The sequence below is a fragment of the Anopheles maculipalpis genome, chromosome 3RL (genome assembly GCF_943734695.1).
Source record: "Anopheles maculipalpis chromosome 3RL, idAnoMacuDA_375_x, whole genome shotgun sequence".
NCBI lineage: Eukaryota > Metazoa > Arthropoda > Insecta > Diptera > Culicidae > Anopheles > Anopheles maculipalpis.
Window position 1 is genome coordinate 52,934,454 of NC_064872.1, and position 22,039 is coordinate 52,956,492.

The following is a 22,039-nucleotide window of genomic DNA, read 5'->3' on the forward strand; positions in this document are numbered from 1 at the left end:
TACTCACCCTATTTTTGTGATAACATTCTTTTGGTCTTGGTTGCCTATCTCGAACTGATCGCATTTCGCGTATAATGTGATGCCATCGTTGTCCTCCAATAGAAATAAAATCCCCTGAAGACCCGACAGGATGTCAGCTACGGTGAATACCTTCTAGCCAAAACCCTCCCTGCCAGCCTGCAGTTCGCAAACCAAACCTCAGGGGCATTTTGTTACTACAACCGATCATATGCAAATGTTTGAGTGGTTGCTAAAGCCTATATAACCAATATATGCTCTCGCAATCAGTTGTCTCTGAGCTCAGAAAGTCCTAAAAGGACTTTCTGAGCTGGGTCGTCCGTTACCATGCGTATAACATGGCCAGCCCATCGGAGCCTGGTGAGCCTAATTCGCTGCACGACTCCATTTGCTGCAGTTTTTCGAACGCGGCTAAGATGGCTTCGTCTGTTTTGGACAGGGTCCATATCTCAGAGGCGTATGTGAGTACTGGGACTATAAAGGTACGATACAGTCCCAGGTTCGACCGTCGCGACAGGTTTTTTTGAGGTGAGATGTTTCCTCATGCTGTAGAATGACCGGCTGGCCACCAGCATCCTAGCGCGCAACTCCGTCTATATGCACACGATCAATCTGTGCCACCATCACCCACCATCTTTGCCTCGTTAATCTGCATCTCGATGTTTTCTGCCACCTGCTCGATCCTTTGGTGGCAGACCTCTGCCACCTGGGAGAGCCGCAGACCAATGATGTCTATATCATCAGTGCATGCCAGGATCTGGGTTGACTTATAGAAGATGGTTCCCGAAGTCTCCACCTCCAAGTCACGGATGGCCCTTTCTAGCGCCAAGTTGAATAGATGACAGGTGATCCCATCTCCCTGACGCAGGCCTTTGGTTTTAGCAAAGGACCCTGAGAGTTTTTCATCAACCTTCACCTGGCATGTGACGTTGATCATGGTCTGAACAGAATTGTGAATTTCGGATGGACGCTGCAAATAATTACCATTTCGTTTGGTGGATAAATACGGAAGAGAGTGAATTTATTATTCGTGCCGGTATTTATAATATTTGGTTGAGTGCCTCTGGCACTCACTGTTTGAAGCGTGGGGAAACTTAACGAAACCGATCGTCCTGTCGGTATCCTGGTCGCTGTCACTGGCGTTGTGTAAACATGGTCATTCTAACAAGCCTGATCAGTTCTCATGGCCTCGTAAAAATCTCATGGCCTCGTAATAGTTTTACCCTGACTATGCTATCATATGCGGCCTTGAAATCTATGAAGAGATTGTAAGTGTTCAACTGCTGTTTAGCCATCTTCTCCAAGGTATGCCGCATGGGGAAGATCTGGTCAATGGAAGTATTCCGTTTCGGAATCCTCTTTGATAGTTTCCAACTATCTGTTCGACGAATGGAACAAACTTATCCTGAAAGACACATTTTCCGAATGTGTTTGTAGAGTTATGTTACATAGAAAAGTTTTACATGTTGCGCATAGAAATTGTCAAAATGTGAGTAAAATTATACAAAATTGTTCAAAATACAAGGCTCATTATTCTCTACAACATGCTAGCTACATACATATATTATTGCTATCTCTACTTTTTTTTTGTTTTATTTCGTTATGCTAAGAATCGTATGTAGATGCAAGTTGGTTAAACATTATTTAAGCATTTCAGTTTCGACATTTTACATATTCCAATTTAGACTCATACTGTACTGTATGTCTAATCTTACTCTAAAATGCGAATAGTTCAACACTTTTTTCGTGTTTCTGATACAATCCTTTACTATTTGTTATATGTTCGTCGTAATTAAAAAATATATACATACATGTAATGTTTTTTTTTATTAATAGGGCAAATAATAAGGAGAAAATTCCTTATTATTATGATTATACAATTAGGTCATCACATGCGGTGTTGACAATACGGCATTGTATCGTCATCATTAATTATAAATATATAAAGTAACCCAGAGTATATTAAAATTCTAGTGACAAAGAGTTAAAAGAAACAGAATATTTATCTCTAAGATTTTCATGAACTTTGATGATGGCAGGTGGGACCAATACATATGTGGCATCCTTTTTGTCCGGTACTGTAGCACTCACTATCCGGCACTAACGGTACTAACGATCCGATGCGACACTTACACTAACAGAGCGGTACTCACTTGGTGTACCACACTTACGCTACGCTAATTTTATCTTTAATAATAAAATAGTTTTAGTCTCAATCGAACCTTTATCGCGGCCACAACTAATTCTTCCTCCCTTCCGCAATCCGAAAAACGTAGAAAACTAAAGTAGTGGAAAGAACACTAAACATACGACTAGCTATCCAGCTACGAGTCGGGACGGGCATCACACTATGGGCGGAGTTGGTGGTAGCCAGGAGCCTCGTCGGTCAAGAACCTCGTTAGTTTTAGTATACAAATGGTCGCAAAAGTACCTTTTCTCGCCTAAGTGTCGCCTAGAGCAGGATTCTTCGTATAAATTGTCTCGTAAAAAAGGCCTCATGTAAGGAGCTCGTATCTCCTGTCAACACTTTTGATTTTTACGAGGCTCGATATCCATTCCGCTAAAGGCCGCCACTGCTAAAATGTTTAATACAAAATCAAGGAAAATTGGTGAAGGGCTCTCGAGATTGTAAAAGCAAGAGGAAGAAGACTTTCTTTTTTATTAAGATTGTCCTGGCTGTATTGCTAAGGCAGCAATGTTTGTAGATAAATAATAGTGATGACAATAGTCTCTCCAAACTCATTTCTTGGCTTAACGACTTACTAAGTCACGAAGGCCATCGAGTGGTTATTAAACTTGTTGATTCCACATTGTTGGAACTCCGGCCCTGCCGTATGAAGATCGGCACCGGTGTCGTCTCTTTACTGGGCAATTTTTATTTAAGTGTTATCTTAAAACTAGGAATTAATTCTAAAAATTTAACAAGAAAAAAGGATTGACGTTGCATTTTATTTTCAAGATCAAAACAATAGCTTACAATGATCTCCTTTCTATGGTACACGTGTTCATATTTGTTTGCTAATAATGAATTATTGTTGCTGCTCCATTGTCTACTGAACATTTCTTCGTTTAAGCACCGTAAAGATATACTACATATGATACACATTGTTATCAGTATTTGGGTTTAATCATCATTTTTGAGATTTTTAGCGAATAATGATATCCTCTCAATGATTTCCAAACCATACCCGTTGCATATTCGACAGTCGGGCCACGCAAGTATTTTCCATTAAGGTTGCTGAAAGAATGAAACCATACTTAGTTTTAGAAAAATGCTACTTCTAACCGTACATTTTTCTCTTACCTATTGTGACATCCTTTATACCACCAGGCACCATGGTAAACTTCTGCACAGTTAGTGTGATGTATATCGTTGTCAGAATCATACGTAGAAAACTTTGCTGCTTTTGCATCTCCAAAGGAGTCACCTGCCGTTCCCGAATATCCATCTATAACGGTTAGTGCATACTTTTTGTCTTCGGTTCCTATTTGAAACTGATCGTATTTGGCATATGATTTATTGCCATCAAAGTCCTCTAACAGAATCACCAGCTCATGGGGACCCGAATTGGTTAGCTGATAAATAAGATCCAGCCCTAACCAGAACTCTCCCTCCAGGTTGCCAAATCCTTCCTTATACTCCTGCCAACCGCGGTAGAAGTTCATCGATCCGTCAAACCGATGTTGTATCACAATCCATCCTCCCGACTCGTATTCTTGATCGCACAACACAGTTATCGGTTTTTTGAAAGGCTTTTCCGGTTGAATCGTGTACACTCCAGACACCGAAAAAGGTAGCTTGTTGCAAGACGCATAATTGCGACTTTGACTGATTGTAGTCATACTTTCTCCATTAAAAGGGTATATCGTTGAATTGCAACATCCCTGGGAAAGGTAATCTTTCAACTGGGAATTCGTAACCAAAAGTTTCTGCTCAGCTACAACACTTGAAAGATCACGTTGAATTGGGGTGAGATTTTTTTCAATGAACCTTCCATTTAGTTGTAGTTGATTTAATGCATCGGCCGATAGCTTTGCCGTCCAAGCTAAATTCTCGACATTCTTAATGAGATTATCTATTTTTGAACTCAAAATGGCAAATTTTTCCTCTGTAGCCAATTTACGGTCGATCAGTTGATGCTCTAGCGCTTGCAGTTTCACAATAACCAATTCAAACGCGAATCCACCTGAAGGCGCACTTGATAATGCGGCTGACTGACACTGGGACTTTATTACATTGCACATCAGTAGTAACAATAATAGGCCAGCCTTTTTCGACATGATGATAATTCAAGTGAAAATTTGCTACTGAGTGAACAGCTGCCAAGCTTTGCAGATTATGTTGAGCAGTGATGATTAACCGGCTCAAATAAAATTTCTAATCTTATACGATCTTTCAAACCATGAACGCAAAGAATATTTTGAATGTGTATTCCAGTCTCACTGATAAAGAAATTGCTCATGCTACTACACTGCTATCTTCCTGGCTAGAGATAACTCTGGTGACTGATTTATTGTGATGATCGCAACTTCCTTTTTTTATGCCCGCGCTTATTACAATAATATTTAAACATTCACTATCGTTTGTTTGTAAATGACTGCGAGCAGTATTCACACAAATACAGCAAATATGAAATATAAGTCACACTAAAAAAAATGTGTTCCTGTGTTCCAGGGGAATCCCCGGATCAGTAGCGGATTTAAGGTACCTTGTAGGGGCGCTCGAAACCGCCGTAAATTCAGCAGCATCGATGAGATAGGGACTCCCGCCTTCTATTGCGTGTGGGGCCTTTAAGTGAAAAAATGGCAAAATGGATTATATTTGTTACCGGACCTATACCTAAAACAGTAAGGTATCAAATATGTTGGGGTTTGCTTAGAACGAGTAGCTAGAAATTAAATAATTGCTATCTCTTTTAGCACACATAAACACATTGAAATTATGAACCATCCACATATTTTAAATCATCCCAAACCTCTAAAGATTTTAACATGAGTGCAAGGATGCTTTTTAAAAAATCGTCAAAACATTCGTAATGTTTACAAAAATAGCAAAAAATATACATCTTACGGTTCAACTATTTTCTTAAAAAACGGATTGTATTGCAGTTTTAAACGTAGCTCAAAAACAACATTCTAGGTGGCGCTATAAGCAGTAAGGGGAATATCAGAATGTTGAATTCTTAACTTTAATTTAGCAACAATTTGCTTTTTTCGTGGTTCCTCGAGAGTCACGATTTTTCTATTAAGTAAATAAAAACCTGCTCTTGATTAAAATTGAATTAACCCTGCTCAATATGATTAAACAAAAATAAATATTTTTTATATTCAAGCGTTCCAGTTCCATATTACTGACTCTTGAAGCTGACATCATGAACGCATCAAATGCCATTTTCTCCGAAATGCACGCGGCTTCCTGTCATGGGCTTGCTGTCATCGGTGCCCATTTCTTTTTCAGCGCATTGTCCACGAGGTAAGTCGCACAATTGAGGGCGGAAAAAATAATTTTATATTTTGCATCGGTACATCTCCATGTATCCCGTTTGTTACTTGTTCTTATGATTAATTATTTGTAGAAGTGTGTATTAATCGTTGATATTCTCTTTTCTTTCCAGGTTAGTATCATTAATTTCATCGCACAACTTCCGGCTATGCCCAGCTACTGTCTGCCGCTCGACAAGAGCTGCGGTAGGATAGCCCGATGATGTGACTTCTGATCAACAATTGTTTGATTTCGTTGCTAGGGTCTATCCTCAATCGTTTGAAACATGGGGGCATACAGATACGTCCAGGAGCTGTACCGCAAGAAGCAGAGCGATGTGATGCGCTATCTGCTGCGTATTCGCGTTTGGCAGTACCGCCAAATGACCAGATTCCACCGTGCGCCTCGTCCGTCTCGCCCGGACAAGGCCCGCCGTCTGGGATACAAGGCCAAGCAGGGCTTCTCCATCTTCCGCATTCGTGTCCGCCGTGGTGGCCGCAAACGCCCGGTCCCGAAGGGTTGCACGTACGGCAAACCTAAGAGCCATGGTGTCAACCAGCTCAAGCCGTACCGTTGCCTGCAGTCCGTCGCAGAGGTAAGTGCAAGAATATGCAATGCTATTGAAACGATGCTTTGCAGAACACATGAGCTTATTAGCGCTGTAATGATGATAGTTACCATTTTTCACGCGATGATCAAGAATCATATGAGGCTCGAATCTTCCTTGGATGTCTGACACGTGCAACATAACCTCAAAAAATGCTAACATATTGTTTTGATGCCACCGGTAGTTGTGACACGCGTTAATTTTGCTTTGCTCTTTATCATCCCCGACAGGAACGTGTTGGTCGTCGTCAGGGAGGTCTGCGCGTACTGAACTCGTACTGGGTTGCTCAGGATGCTGCCCACAAGTACTACGAGGTCATTATGGTTGATCCGGCCCACAACGCCATCCGTCGTGACGCGAACGTGAACTGGATTTGTAACGCCGTGCACAAGCACCGTGAGCTTCGTGGTCTTACTTCTGCTGGAAAGAGCTCGCGCGGTCTGGGCAAGGGCTACCGCTACTCCCAGACCAATGGTGGATCCCGACGTGCCTGCTGGCGTCGTCGTAACCGCCTGCACATGCGACGATACCGTTAAGGTAAATCACATTACACTGTGGCAAGTTCGGTGGATGTTTGAAAGGCAAGTTGTATTTTCAATCCACGTAATAAAAACCCTCTGTTGGTAATAATCAACATAACTTGGAGATGTATTGTGATGAACAACCGCTTTGGGAAAGAAATCGATCTATAATTGATAGTGTTCAGCTGTAGAACTAATTAATGGAGATGAAGAACAAATCGGGCATCTAACAAAGTAACATAAATTATGTGTACTCTGGTAAAGGGAATACTCTTGAAACATCGAAATTTTTTCAATTAATCAATATGCAATAAGATTAGGCCGTTCTAACGGACTAAAAAATGTACTATTTATTTTCAAGTGAGCGAAGTTAAAATTAATTAAATTTTTAAATTGAAGCTCAAATTTCGAAAAATTATCTTTAGTGAGCTTCTTTCACAGGAACTAATATTTCGAACAAAAAAAACTTTTTTTCATATAAAGTTCGTTAAAAGCAATAATTGCATATTTTCAGTTTTGAATACTTAATCTGAACAACACCAAAAAAAGAACATTTCCTTCTATAAAAACCCTGGGTGATTACGGAATTACGGTGAAAGTATATTTTTTCCAGTACTATCGAAAAGGTCAATTTGGACAAAACAGAAAGGCTCACACATAATTTGAGACATTAATTTTACTTAACGCTGAAGTAAAACAGTGTATTTTAAGGTTGTTTGCGTTTTTTTTTTTTCATTTATTTATATGGGTGTGGCGTTTGTAAATCTACATTCGACTCTGGAATTGGTTGACGGTGGTTGCTCCAATAAATTTATATTTGATTATTACATGTATAAAGTCCAGGACGGCTCGACATCAGACGATACATTTTCAAATTTAAATTAGTGCGCTGTTTTTCGTCTTCGCAAAGCCCCATAGCATTTCCCAAAACAATTTCCGCTTATGGCTTCAGAAGGGTTAGATTCGCCTCTGGTCATTACAAAAAATCCTGTAGTGATTCGCTAAAAGGCTCCCTGAAGCTCTCTCAATTGTGTATTTTGAAGTCAAAGCTGTTTAATGTTCTGGACATCGATAGTTAACTGTTGACGTTCTTCTTGAACTTTTAGTTTAACATTTCAGAATATGAACATGTAAAAATTGCATCATATTCAAAGTGGGCTTCGATATATTATTTACGCACGTCTTTACGTGATGGCGTTGCGCTAAATAGCAAAGATTGATATCGGAATTATGAAATATTTTACAGTTTTACATCAATTTAAACAGTTTGAAATTATCCGCGACCCGTGGTCTCTACAGAGCCGTACAAATTAAAAAGCAGATTTTGGGAAATTGGTTTTTCATCAGTGACTTATACAGCTCGCTGTGGTTCTCTAAGCCTCATGCCGGACGGGACAAGTACCTTCCTAGTGGAGCATGAGTCCAACAAACTTGTATGTCCCTATCATATCCTTCTGGATTTAGCAACCGTCAAGACATTTGCACCATAACGGTACGCGGAGTAAGGGTTCGCGTGGGTCTTCAAAGCTACAAAGAAACTGTTCCCCAGTCAGCAGATTCAATGTGATGAGGGCTCCCAACTTCGATTCCTCTTAGGACCTTCGAGGGGCTAAATCAATAACAGTCGTTTTCTTAGAGACTGCTAAAAGTTCTCCATAATATCAGGAATTCAGAATATCTATTTTACACAAACAAAATACAAATAGAACAAAAGTTGATACTTGCTTTGTTCTTTTGAGTCTTGCTTTCGTTCTAATATAATGCATCTTTCTACATGAAAAAATCAATTCATGTTTGCACATTCCTTATGGACGACAAAATGTAGTCACATGTAGTCAAATGACAAAAATCTACTTACTGATTTTGTTTGTCCCTAGGTACAATCCTTCAATAGAAGGAACGGAACGAATCTAAAAGCCGTATCAGACGTGGCAATAATAGGCTCCGAAACAAATTCACATCGTTACTTCGCCAAGAATAGGCCTAATAGTAACTGCCACCTATAAATGGTGAGTTTAGCGTCCTCTGTCAGCATAGCCTATGTTCCGTATCCATAGAGGTCTGCCAGAGACGTCTTAGCGAGAGAATATTTTTTAAATGCGGATTAATGCTAGCCATCGTACCTACCCTGTCAAATACAGCAACATACTTTCTCATTCTTTTCCCTCAGGAGTAAGAGGTACCTCAAGTAAGTGTCCTTAGTCCTCTGCTGTTTGTTCTGTTTATCAACGATTTATGTTCTGCTTTACCTTCCGACTGTTATGTGTGCTGTGCTGACGACTTAAAACTTTTGCCACCTATTTCTTTCTCAATTGACTGTATATAAATTACAACTAATGTTAGACCGTTTCTCCTACAGGTGCGAATGTAAATTCCTTACTTTACGTCCGGAAAAATGTAACGTCATCTCGCTTCACTGTTCACGTAATGCCACAACATTTCCCAATTGCTTGAATATTTTCCAGGAGTCACAATTTTTTTTTTATTGCGGATCTCGGACCTCTTTCTTGACTGTGGTCTGACCTTTCACCCCCAAATTAATTTCGTTTTTGGTACTGCTCGTAGAAACCTTGGCGTTCTACTGGTCGTTGGTTAGGTCGAGACTGGAATACTGTTCAGTTGGCTGGTCTCCCACATCAAGGATTCACATCGAACGTGTTGAGCAGGTTCAGATGTTCTTCAACAGGTTCGTTTTCCGTAAACACCTCGGTGATAACTTCTCTGGCCTGCATGATTACGAATCCAGGTGCCGTACCTTGGGCCTGGAAACGTTGGAGCTCCGCCGTACGATTGCTCAACCATCTTTTATTGCTGTGCCTCTCTTAGACTGCACCAATGCCCCTAATCTGCTCTCTGCAATTACTGTTTGCATTCCCACTCGTGTGCTCCGTCTACGTCCTCTCCTAAAAAACCGTAGTCGGCCGTAACAATCATCTGGTGCGTGCCATGCTTCTGATCAGTTCCTCGTGTAATTAGTTTGATTTTAGCTTCCCATATATCCCCACCGTGCTTGTCTCCGCCTTCCTACCATCCTCTCCCATAATTCTTTCTGCCACACCAAACATGTTCTACTTTCAATTCCAATGTTCATAAGCATGGTTGTAGAGTAGTTTTTGTAGCGTTAGAGCAGACAAAATTTAAAAAATATCTACAAAATCATCATATGCAAGCATGTAACTTTTTGATGTGTGTAAAGTAATTCAAAAGCCACTCCAGTAGTTGTGTTTTATAACTACTTTTTATCCATCTCCTTAAAAACCCTTCAACATTTTTAAGTCAGACACTATAATAACCGACCAATACGATAAAGTAAGTAAGGAGTAACTTTTCTTGCAAATCGTCAGTAAAATCCATAATACTCTGTAACTGTCATATGACATCAATATTTAATTCTACTGTGATATTTCCTTTGCTTAAGCCGTTCATGTTTATGATTTTTTTGAAATGCTTTTAAATGTTATCGAAATATTTGTAACCAGAATTTTTGTTTTATTTTAGTGCCATTTACGAAACACCCGATCCAATCCTAATCTGAAGTACGTTGAAATTCAAATCCTCACATTCTAATGAACACGTGCCAAAGCGTAACTCATTCCCCAACGCTGTACAGTTCATTCGTTCATTCGATCAGTGAAATGAACGCGATGCAATAATGCACCGTGTTGGGAAACAAAGTCATCTTGGCACATGCCCAGTTGATGCTGCATATCGGCCGCAAGGGGAAACACAGCTGGGTATCCTTACGAACGGTGTACGAATTGAGCAGTCCCGGAATGTTTTCGGGCTCTATCGTGATCCAAAATGATAGTAGCCAGGAAAGTTTTGGTCCACCTTAGTCGCACGTTGGCGTTTGCGGGATGTGCAAGGATAAAGCGGATTTTTACGAAGTTCTATGTTCAATGCTATCGAAACACGTCGCGTTAGTCGCTCGTGTTCCTCAACATGCCATACCTTTGTTTATCCTTTTTTAAGGGGTTGGTGTTGATAAAGCGGTAATGCTGTTAACGAAAGTTGAACTAAAATGTTTGGGAAAAAATTATCAAATTTAATCATAAATAAACATAATAATTATGTTACAGCTAAGATAGATATAAGATTTGTTGCAAGCGATGCACTGGCCAAACAATTGTTGTTTGTAGTTGAGTGTGGAGATGTGTTTCGGGCTGCACAGTAAAATACAACGAAATAATTGGCAACGCTTCCACAAATGCATGCCTGAAACTGTTGGCTTTCATTAAACATGCTAAAAGATAAAACTAGACTAATCGAGTGGATGGTGAGTTTTAACAGCGAACGTACCATAACTCGCTCGCAATCACTCCCAGGCCAGTGCGATGCAACGGGACACGCTAGGTGTGTGTGTATGTGTATGTGGCATAACAGGTGCAAAGTGAAACGAGCATTTTCAGGGTTCGTTTACTTCTAATGAAAGCTTGCCGACTGTCCGGATGCCACGGTAATGCGAATAATCTGACCGAGCAGGTGGTGTGGCCAGAAACAGGAAGCAGCGTTTCGTTTTTCTATTTTCCATCGCGGTGGAGAAATCGTACAGTTGTGTGCATTCTTTATTTTGTCTATCCTGCTCTCCCTCAGCTATCGTAACTGGTTCGTGCCTTTTTTTGTTGTTGTCGCTAGTTTTCGTTCGTTCCTACCCGTTGAAAGCATTGCTGCATGTCTATGCAGTTTTCTTTTGCATAGGAACATAGCCGAAGATGTGCTTGAGGTGCGCGAAAACAATGAGGCAAGGAAGGACAAAGACACGAAGCCAGCCGCCCATCGTGTTGTCTGTTTCGTGTAAATGAAAATAATTTAATTGAAGCAAAATCGCTGCACTTTAATTAAATGCAAACAAGGCAGTGATTGCTCTGCGGATGGTATTATCGATTCGGTGGAAGCTTTTGATCATCGCCGCTGGGAAAATGCTTCTGCTGGATGGTTTAAAGTGGAGGAATGTGTAACGTATTTTGAATTATGTTTTTGATCATTCGTGGACAATCTAAGTACGTAATAGTTCGTTATCATCTAGTTTGGTGATACACAAAATAGAAGCTCAATCCCTTTGGTTATAATTACATTACAATTTCGTTGGAATAGCGTTTCCCCAAAAATAATTAGTAATTAGTCATTTTTGAGCAATTAAAAAAATCTAATTTTTCCGTGTTTTTTATTTCATCCTAAATATCTGGTTGCGAAAAAATATTAACAATAAAAGGGACCAGTTTAACCAGTTCCAAAGATGCTGTACCTTCAGGACAGTTAATTAAGCGAGTACGCTGGTGTCCCTTTTCCCGCAGGATGAAAAGAACTGAACCATCCAACAAAAAATTATGCAGAAATTGTTTGTTGTTCCTATTTGTCCAGTCCGTTGCTGGAGAAAGTGACATAATTAACACTGTTTGGCTGATGATTTTAGCGTAACATCGTTTAGCTAAGGCTTTTGATCTGAAAAAAAAGATTCTCGTGACTTTAAAACAACCACTTAGCTTTTAAGACAGCTTCTCAATTTCTTGGTCTTTTAAACTACTCTTCAAGGTGGATGAATTGATATATCTGCAGTCGCAAAAGGAAAGATGCAACTCCAATCGATTGCATCAATTAATTGAGTTGCACACTTTTGTATCACAAAGAACGAACTCTCTTTGATCACGTAAGGATGCCGTTTACTGGAGCGTGACTGTGCGTTTTAGTAGGAAAATGCTATTAATGCAATACCAGCAACTTCAAGGTTTAGCTCATTTGTGTGCATTGTGCTCTTATCACCTCTATCGAATCAATAAATATTTCAAGCCATGTGGAAAATATACAACTCTCGCGTTAATAGCCATTATATCCTTATATCCATAGGAAAAAAACGTATTGTGCAAGATCTAATCTAATTAATAAACCAGTGTGTCTACGAGGCGATAATTTTGCAAATGACAGCTGAAGCACCTGTTAGCATATTGCATATTGATTAAATATTCATTAAAGGGCTTGACTTTGAGTGCCAGTAGCAGTTGGTTACCATCGCATTGAACGCTATCTGAAATGAATTCATACTACTGAACACACTTGACAAACGGTGCATGATTATATCAAATTTAAAAAAATCTGCTATGAAAAAAAAATTGTCTTATGAGGATTTCTGGTACATTATTGGAGTTTATCTCACCTCAATAAACCTGTCGAAACGGTCGAACCTGGGACTGTATCGTACCTTTATAGTCCCAGTACTCACATACGCCTCTGAGACATGGACCCTGTCCAAAAAAGACGAAGCCCTCTTAGCCGCATTCGAGAGGAAGATACTCAGAAGGATCGTTGGCTCCGTATGTGTGGAAGGACAATGGGCTTGCCATGTTATACGCATGGCACCGGACGACCCAGCTCAGAAAGTCCTTTTAGGCCGTCTACACAGACAGAGGAGGCGTAGTAGGCCCAGATCGAGGTGGAAGGATGGCGTGGAATCATTCGCCATCAAGGCCGCGATAACGGATTGGCGAACGAAGGCGCTAGACCGTGAGCGGTTCCGGACTCTGGCCAAGACCGCAAAGCGGTTGTAGCGCCTGATAAGTAAATAAGTAACACATTTGTCAATTCCAAACCCAAAAACCAAATAATGGGGTCCTTTTTGGCGACCTTGGGCCGAGACGAGAGAAATTAATTCAGTCAAAGAGCATAGTTTTACTTAAGAAAGTCTTTTATTTTAATCCCCGTTTCTCTGTCCCATGTGCGTCATTTTCATAGACATACATGTAAGTTTGTTGGACTGAAATTAACACCGAATATGTATATTTTCCTCATTTGGGTCATGTTAGTTTGTAACACTGAAAGCCGATAGGATTTTTTTTTATTCATAAAGGACGGCCAGGCCGTATTGCTTACAATAAACTTAAAAGTAAAATACTCCTTTCATCTTTGCTGGAAGACATTTCCTTCTCCGAGCTGTGAAAGAGCACCATATCCCGGGTGTGCTCGGTTGTTCCGTCGCGTATGTTTCGTCATCCAAAGCCAAAGTCGTGTTCATAGCGAGAGTCTTATCGTGTGAGGGCACCTTATCCCGGGGTGTGGGCGGGCGTTTCCATGCACACTAATAATCCGTTAGTACGGCAAAAAGGAAAGATCGTTCAAAGGTAGACCTCGTCGCAGTCTCCCAGCAGGTCCCGAATCGGAGTGTTTGGCAACTTTCCAAAGCCCCGGACTGCATCTAACAAGGCGAGTCGAGCAGCCTCGTACTCCACACAGCACCATAGAAGATGATCTATGTCGTGGTATCCGAGGACGCAGCCACATACTTTGTTGTCGACCTGTCCTATACGCTGGAGATGCGCGCCCAAAGCAAAATGATTAGACCTAAGCCTAGCCAACATTCGAATGAACGCACGATCACCTGAGATGCCGTGGAACCAAGGCTTCAAGTGCACTTGGGGAGTGATCGAATATAGAAACCTCCCGGGCTCATCGGTGTCCCACAAATTCTGCCACCGAGCCATGTAGAGAGACTCTGTGGCACGCATGTACTCGTGACGTAGGATAAACCTGTCGAAAAAGAACCCTTTCGAAGCACCCTTTTTGGCCAATTGGTCTGCCTTTTCATTGCCGGCAATACCGCAATGGGCAGGCAGCATGTTAGATGAATAGAAGATGTTAAAAGTTGAACAATATTCCGATGGTTGGTCCCTTAAACAGAGGTCAAAGTTTAAGCGACCTTTTCTAAATAACCAAAATTTAAATTTAAAATGTAACTAAATTTAACTTACAATATGGATCTTGTGCGGCCCGATGGACAACGCGACAATGGTGCCAATCTTCATATGGCAAGACCGGGGTTCAAATCTCATCCGGACCGTTCCTCCGTAGTGAGGTCTGACTATCCATATTATATGGTATTAGAATTCTTAGCAAGTCATTCGATTATCGCCATGAACCACTAGGGTCATTACGCCAAGAAGAAGAAGAAGAAGAAGATGGACCATTGTAGTGTTGGACAAAATGCTGTTTTGCTCGCAATCGATTCCGGAGCGCTCCAAAGTTTCCGGAATCGAGAGCGCTCCAAAATTTCCTGATAGGTTCAGAATTTGGAACCCGAATTAGTTCAGGAATTAGTTCCGCAATTGGTTCTAGGAATCGGAGTAAGCTCTTAGAAAGAGAATCGATTCCGTAATCGGTTTCACGAATCGTGATCTGTTCTGGTATTGGTTCCGAAGTCGATTTTACAATTTATTTTAGAATTTCCTCCGGAATTATTCCGGGTTTGATTTCGTAAATAGTTTCTGAACAGAAACTATGCAAATCCGACTACGAGTGCCCATCACTAAACTTTTGGATAGATTGTTTCATTTGAGGACATTTATAGATTTCCTTCTAATGAGTGTTGGGATAAATGCTGGCGCTCTAAACACTCTAATTTCCTGAGTTACATAAAACCAACAACCGATGTCTGGGAATATTTTCAGTCGAGCCAGGACCAAAAGATCTTCTCCAGGCTGCGCATTGGACACACGAACCAGACCCACAAATATAGAATAGAAAAATCAACCCCTCCACTATGTTGCTTTTTTGGTGTAACTATTACAGTAAGCCACTTGCTGGTCGACTGCTACGGCTACACGACACAACGCCTTAAGAACAATATTGCGCACAACATAGATTCCATCCTCTCAAATAACCCAACATGCCAAACAAACCTCCTCAAATTCCTCAAATCAACCGACCTGTACAAACGAAATTTAGAAATTTAATACTTCAATAGTTACTTCAGTTACAAAAAAAGAGGCGAATCCCGTCTAAAGACGCAAAACCTGTATAAGAAAAAAAAACAACAGCAACATTCTAATGAGTGTTGACACTGCCGGTTTCTGGTTAACGTGTTGGGAATATTTTAATATATGTTTTAAGGACTATATTAAAGTGGGTAGTGGAAGGCCAACGAAGCTACCTTTATGAATATATTCGTACGTTATAAAGATAGGTTGAATATATACTTTAATAATTTGCAAAACAACTATATTTATATTCCTTCCTATTTGTCACTGAACGTAGTTCGCTTCATTGTAAAGTCCGCTGAAAGGCATTTAGATTTTAGGTTATTCAATCAAATCATCATCCTCAAATTCAATCAAGAATCAAATTCTTCCCATAGAAATGTTCTCGGTTCTTTGTGAATCTTTACGGAATCTCGGCAAGTGGTTAGGAATCATCTGAAGAAGTTTGTATCTGTGTCCGCTGTACAAGAAGCATACTCCAGCTAGAGCAAGTCCTCCAGATGCTGCTGAACCCATATAAGATTACTGGAAGTATGATTTGTTTGTGCAAGATGCTCCTTATGAAGGGCTTTAGTCTAGGAAGGAGACTATTGACAAATACTGTATTTTAAGCTTTCTATGTAAGGTTTTCTATGTTATCTAATGTACCGTCTATTGGGATTGTTGTGGATGAATATTTGTCTATGGCTATCGAATGGCTTATTACATTTGTCGATCGTTGGATAGTCAGTCCTCACTAAGGGAGGACGCTCAGGAAGGGATTTGATCCCCGGTTCTGCCCGTTTGAAGACCGACCGATGTCTCCAATGTCTCCTACACCACCGGGCCGCCAGTATCCAGCAGTTTACAGTCTTTAAATCGTTTTAAAATCAGTTTTTATATCGTTTAAATATTTTATACAACTATAAACGCCATTTTGGAGATCAGATTGTACATAGTAGATCAATTGGCTGTACAATATTGGAATCCCATCTGCATAAAGCGACAGACGAGAGTATTGTTTCAAAGATGGAACGTTAGCAGTGAAACAGTTGTACAGCAGAGGTCTTACAAGGCTCCTCTGTTGAACACATGCATTGTTGGGGTAGGTCTCTGATCGGGTTGGGGATGCTTCGGGATGCTTTTTATGATTCTTAATAAGTGCAGTATAACCTACGAGTACAGTGGCCCGGTGGTAATGCAACAACGGCGCCGTTCTTCACACAGCAGGAACGGGGTTCAAATCTATTCCGGATCTCTCCCATGTAGGGAGGGGCTGTACCTATCCAGCAAGGTGGTTTCGGCAAATCTAGTAAGCCGTTAGATAGCCTAGACCTATAAGGTAGTTAAAACAAGATGAAAAAAGTACAACCTACTCGTCGTGTCGGCCCGTCAAAGGCTTACGAGACATGTTATAAATACCAAGTACCTTAATCGATAGAACTCACTGTGGGGAATCATTGTGGAAGGGATTTAAACGCCTATCCTGCCTTGTAAACATCGATGCCACTATCGCCACACTGCCGGACAGACCCAAAGGATCCCAAATATTCGAATTACATGTATTTCACCCTGACCATATTGAAGGCGCCCTAGGCTGTATAACAAACCTTCAGTACAAAATAAATTATTGTGGTCTCGAATGTTGCCATGAAGTATTTATCTAATTAGGCGCACACCAACATGCTGCATGGAATTTTATTTTGAATTGATTAATCGAATTCTCAACCAATCATATTATTTTCAATTTTTAACAATGTTAAGCGTTAATTAACATTTGGCACTTAATTATACACACCATGGACCAGATTGACCAGATTTCATTTTAGCTTAGGTTAGTAATTAAATTATAGATAGTTAACTTAAAACGACCAAATCTTTCAACACTTTTGAAAGTATGTGAATAATTTTTAAGTCCTTTTGTATTGTATATGGTTGATGTTGCAGTAATTGATAAGGAAAATAAAATTCCTCTGTTTAGCGCTGTTTTCTGTTCTATTTTTGGGGAACTTATGGCATAATAAATTAACTTATTATGAGTAGATGACATTTCGTTTTAAATGTGCAAACAAATTACAAAAACCAAAAGGCTCCATCTCATAAACTCGAATACTAGTTTGTTCATTTGAAGAGTCCTCTTGTATACTTTCGATTATCTCAACGCACAACACCAGCCAAACAATGCACTCCACCTATGAATGCCTTTACGCACCCAACTCGTATATAATTCGGTACAGCCTCATCGAACCGGGAGATTCAACGGGATGTGCAATCTTGCATTTTATCATGAATTAATTAGTTTCGAAGCAGGTCCCACTGAGAGTATGCGTGGCAGATCAGCTGCCCTTCCCGTTACCGAGTGCGTGCCGGTGTGTGTGTGTGTATCTTTGGTCTCTTAACCGGCAGAACTTCCTCGTTTGAATGTTCGGTCGCATTTCGCAATTGTTTGGCCGTTGTTGTTGTTGTCCAGCAATCCCACGCTGGAGCAACAATTTAGCCACCTACGACGATCGTAACGAATTTGGTACGCCCACCGCACGGCATACATTTCCGGGCATTCGGAAATAAATAGGCATTTATATGCAAGCTCCAAAGATTGCAACCGGTCGTCGAAAATTAATGGAAGGGATTCCGTGTGCAGTTTCCCGGTAGTAGCTCGTAGTTTTTCCCTCTTGACGCTCCCATGCTGCGTCCGCTCCAAATCGAACCAAATCCAACCGTGCGAATGTTCGTACACCAACATTGGTTAGCCACTGCGGGGCTCGTTTATGAAAAGGCAGACGAAGAAGTCATTTCCATCATCAGTTGATCTGCTTTTAATTATATCACTCCCAGCGACTCGCTGCTAAACTACGCAAATTTGGTCGCAATTGCGTCAGTGATTCCAATGTGCTTGCACGGAATGCGTAGCGGTTGAACGATTGCAGCAAGCATTTCCAGGGATTAGGGCAGAATGATTTGCTTCGACAATGTATCTTTCTAATCGTCAATCTGTATCAATTGTTTCGCACGTGTTCTCTAACGTAGTGGAATTAACGACGTCTACAATGAAGCGCCGAGATTACCGCGGGAGACATTTTAAACAAATTATTGGACAAGGGTTTCGATGAGACATTAATACGTAAACCGGCAAATTATTGCAGATTTTCTGCTAGTACTTACAACAATTCATTTTTTTGAAAGCTTTTGCGTATTATTCAGTCCTCTTGAGGTGCCTATGTTCAACCTTAAACAATTAACAATGATTTCACCTTAACCTAACTTAAGCCTCAGATTCAATTTAACAGCTCATCTCCTTATCCGTCTGGAGCGGATGAATTCATATTAAATTCAACGTAAATTAATCACTTCTCAGCGCTCAATCACGGAAAAGTGAGCGCTGTAGCCATCTTCAAAGGGTGGATGGCATTTGAACATAACTCCTTTAAGAATTACAATTTCAACAACACCGTTAAGCTGTTCCGTTGCATCATTTCAGTTTAATTCATTTCATTCCGGAAAGCAAATTGTATTACGTGATCTAAACCTGTGTTTAATCGCTTTCATGTTTCAAATCTGTTTTATTGTTAATAGTTTTAGTTAGTAAAACAAGTTTGTTTATTTTATTCATGTAAAACGGCGTGATTAGCAATACGGCCAGGCAGTTTCTATAAAAAAAATAAGAAAACGGCCTGGTTACTTTACTTAGATTTATATTGCTTACTTAGCTTATGAATAAAACTAAATGATAGAAAATTTGAAAACCTAAACAAAAGATACTCGGCTTTTGTGGTGAATCATTGATACTTTAATAGAGATCAATTTTTAAAGTTAATCCTGCTCTAGAAACATACTGATGTTATCGACAACATTAGTTGTCAAGTATCATTAGTTTATGATACTTGTCGGTCACGCCGGCCATCGAATGACTTACCAGACTTATTGGTACGACGTAGCTCGAAAGTCAATCCTTTCTGCGGGGAAACGGTCCGGATGGGACTTTACCGCCGGTTCTGCCGTGTGAAAGCTAGCGACGTTGTTAGTCTTACTACCTCACTCTCTCACTCATGTTAACCTGCTCTTTTAAAGAGCACGTCGACGTGACCCGGTCAACAATAGATGCCCAGGAAACTACATCCCTGGCTGCAGCTTCCCATCCATGTAGGCACCCGATCTCCGACAAGTCTCCATTCATCTGATCCAGCCAACGAACTCGCTGTGCTCCCCAACACCGACGCCTGGGGGTCACTGACGAATACCTTCTTTTCGCGGCATGAGTCCGGCATCCTCATAACATGGCCCAGCCATCGTATCCTGCCGGTCTTTGCTACCGTCAGGATATCCGGTTCTCCGTATAGCTCAGCAAGCACGTGGTTCATCCTTCTCCTCCACACTCCATGCTCGAACACACAGCCAAAGATGGTCCGGAGTATACGACGCTCAAACACGCCAAGAGCGTTTGCATCCTCCGTTCGGATGGTCCTAGACTCGTGTCCATATAGGACCATCGGGCGAGTCTGTGAGCGATAAAACTCACATTCCGTGCGGTCCCCAACCCTTCTGGATCACAGCAGACGGTGAAGGCCGTAGTAGGCACGATTCCCCTGAACAATGCGTCTCCGGATTTCGCTGCTGACATCGTTATCCGTAGTTACGTCAGTCCCAAGATAGCAGAACTCCTGTACCACATCGAGGTTGTCGCCATCAATTAACACGCTGCTTCCCACTCGGGATCTATAACGATCAGATCCTCCGGCAAGCAGGTATTTCGTCTTCGTCGCATTGATCATCTATCCAATTCTTGCTGATTCACGTTTCAGTCGGGTGTACGCCTCACATACCTTCGCTGTCTTCTTGCCAACGATGTCAATGTCATTCGCAAAGCCACGGATATCGTTGTCTAGCCCCGTGCTTCGTTTGACAATTATCAAGGCTATATTGAACAGTAGACAGGATATTACGTCCCCTTGCCTCAGATCCCTGTGAGATTCGAACGATTCCGACAGCGTGTTCGATACTCTCACTCTACACTGCACCCCATTCATGGTGGCCTTTAACAGCCGGATCAGCTTTTCAGGAAAGTGGTGCCGCTGCATTATGTTCCATAGCTCATTTCGTTCAATGGTATCGTAGGCCACCTTGAAGTCTATAAACAGGTGGTGCGTAGGGATCTGGCGCTCTTGGCACTTTTAGAGGATTTGAGGATTTGAGTCCTTTGCCGAAGAGTGACGATTTGGTCGGTGGTGGTTTTACCTCCAAAAAAACCCAGCTTGGTAACTGCCTACGAAATCTGAAGGAAGGGAGGCAAGTCTGCAGAACAAGATCTGGGACAGGGTCTTATAGGCTGCATTGAGGACTGAAATTGCACGATAGTTCGAGCAGTCCAGTTTTTCGCCCTTTTTGTAGTCTGGGTGAATGACGCCCAGTTTCCACTCCTCCGGCAATTCTTCATGTTCCCAGATTCTCGTAATCAGCTTGGGCATTTTGACGGTAAGCCTCTCCGGTCCCATCTTGAAGAGCTCGTCAGCCAGTCCATCACTACCAGCAGCCTTGTTGCTTTTAAGCTGCTTGATGGCGGTGGCAATCTCATCCAGAGATGGCGGAGGCACTTCGTCTACTGCACTGTTGCTGTCACTGATGTTGTTGCTGCTGTTGGCTTGTTCGGCTACTTGCACCAACCTATCCTATCCGCCGCTATTGAGATATTTATTTTTATTTGTTTGTTCATTTTTAACTCTTTTTTATTTGTTTATTTATGCATACACATACATATAGAGTCAACTAGTTGCCAGCTCAACTCACTGCGGTTTAATTTTAATCGCAATACAACTAATTAATTTTGTTTACTGTATTCCTAAATAACATCGCTCTCGTGGGTGTCATGCGAAGCGTGGACTTCGACATTTTCACCCGATCTTTCCAATTGCTTGGCGGATGACATTGACATCATCGTTGGTAGAGGGCGACGATCTCGAGGTGGTAGAGGAGTTCTGCTACTTTGGTACGATCGTAACTTCGAACAACAATGTAAGCAACGATTTCGGCTACGGCTCACTACGGGCTCCACAAACTCCTGCGATCCAGAAGACTCCAACAACACACAAAATGCACGATTTTCCGCGGTAGTCCTCTACGGGTACGAGTCTTGGACTATGCTAACGGAGGACGCCAATGCACTCGTCATTTTCGAACGGCGGGTGCTAAGGACTATCTTTGACGGTGTGTGCGAACAGGGCATGTGGCGAAGTAGAATAAACCACGAGCTAGCTGAGCTGTTGGGCGGTGCTGATATCCTGACGGTAGTCAAAGCCGGAAGGATGATGAGGATGCCGGACTCATGCCCCACCAAGAAGGTGCTCGTCAGCGACTCGTTCGAACGAGGCGTAGAGGAGCACAGCGAGCTCGTTGGCTGGATCAAGTGGAGTCTAACCTGTCGGAGATCGGATGCAGCAGTGGATGGTGGACTGCATCCCTAGACCGAGTTTCCTGGAAACGGATTGACGAGCTGGGCATGTCTACACGACGTGCTCAACCCCGGCGGTATTGTGTTAGGATTCATTCCTTGGCATTCGTCGAAGTACGTAGCGTGTGAATTTAACGAAATCTTACCAGACGAAATCTTATAGACCTCATATTGGACCTAAAGAAATGGTGAATATTTGCGGGTTGAGAGAAAGTTTCGCATTAACCTTAGTTATGCCAGGACGAA

General features: G+C 41.5%; 5 protein-coding genes across 5 annotated transcripts in view; 2 read left to right on the top strand and 3 right to left on the bottom strand.

Moving 5' to 3' along the window:
• Positions 1 to 22,039, bottom strand: part of LOC126561389 (tectonin beta-propeller repeat-containing protein) — a 445,867-nt gene that overhangs the window by 257,250 nt on the left and 166,578 nt on the right. The window lies entirely within an intron of this gene.
• The window catches only part of LOC126563311 (LITAF domain-containing protein-like), a 317,379-nt gene that overhangs the window by 221,559 nt on the left and 73,781 nt on the right, over positions 1 to 22,039 (bottom strand). The gene's annotated exons all lie outside the window — the stretch shown is intronic.
• LOC126562199 (protein arginine methyltransferase NDUFAF7 homolog, mitochondrial) overlaps positions 1 to 22,039 on the top strand; it is a 259,818-nt gene that overhangs the window by 181,168 nt on the left and 56,611 nt on the right. The gene's annotated exons all lie outside the window — the stretch shown is intronic.
• Positions 3,130 to 4,299, bottom strand: LOC126562500 (ficolin-1-like). Its single transcript, XM_050219021.1, has 2 exons — positions 3,323 to 4,299; positions 3,130 to 3,256 (listed from the first exon to the last, which is right to left on the bottom strand). Exons 1-2 carry the CDS (start codon positions 4,297 to 4,299, stop codon positions 3,130 to 3,132), a joined length of 1,104 nt encoding a protein of 367 aa, XP_050074978.1.
• On the top strand, positions 5,416 to 6,744 carry LOC126563023 (60S ribosomal protein L15). Its single transcript, XM_050219630.1, has 3 exons — positions 5,416 to 5,491; positions 5,763 to 6,095; positions 6,338 to 6,744. Exons 2-3 carry the CDS (start codon positions 5,787 to 5,789, stop codon positions 6,641 to 6,643), a joined length of 615 nt encoding a protein of 204 aa, XP_050075587.1. The 5' UTR covers positions 5,416 to 5,491; positions 5,763 to 5,786; the 3' UTR covers positions 6,644 to 6,744.

Coding starts and splice junctions, on each gene's coding strand:
- LOC126562500 (XM_050219021.1), bottom strand. CDS start 4,299: ATGTCGAAAAAGGCTGGCCTATTATTGTTACTACTGATGTGCAATGTA. Junction 3,257..3,322: donor TATAAAGGATGTCACAATAG/GTAAGAGAAAAA, acceptor TCATTCTTTCAG/CAACCTTAATGGAAAATACT.
- LOC126563023 (XM_050219630.1), top strand. CDS start 5,787: ATGGGGGCATACAGATACGTCCAGGAGCTGTACCGCAAGAAGCAGAGC. Junction 6,096..6,337: donor GCCTGCAGTCCGTCGCAGAG/GTAAGTGCAAGA, acceptor CATCCCCGACAG/GAACGTGTTGGTCGTCGTCA.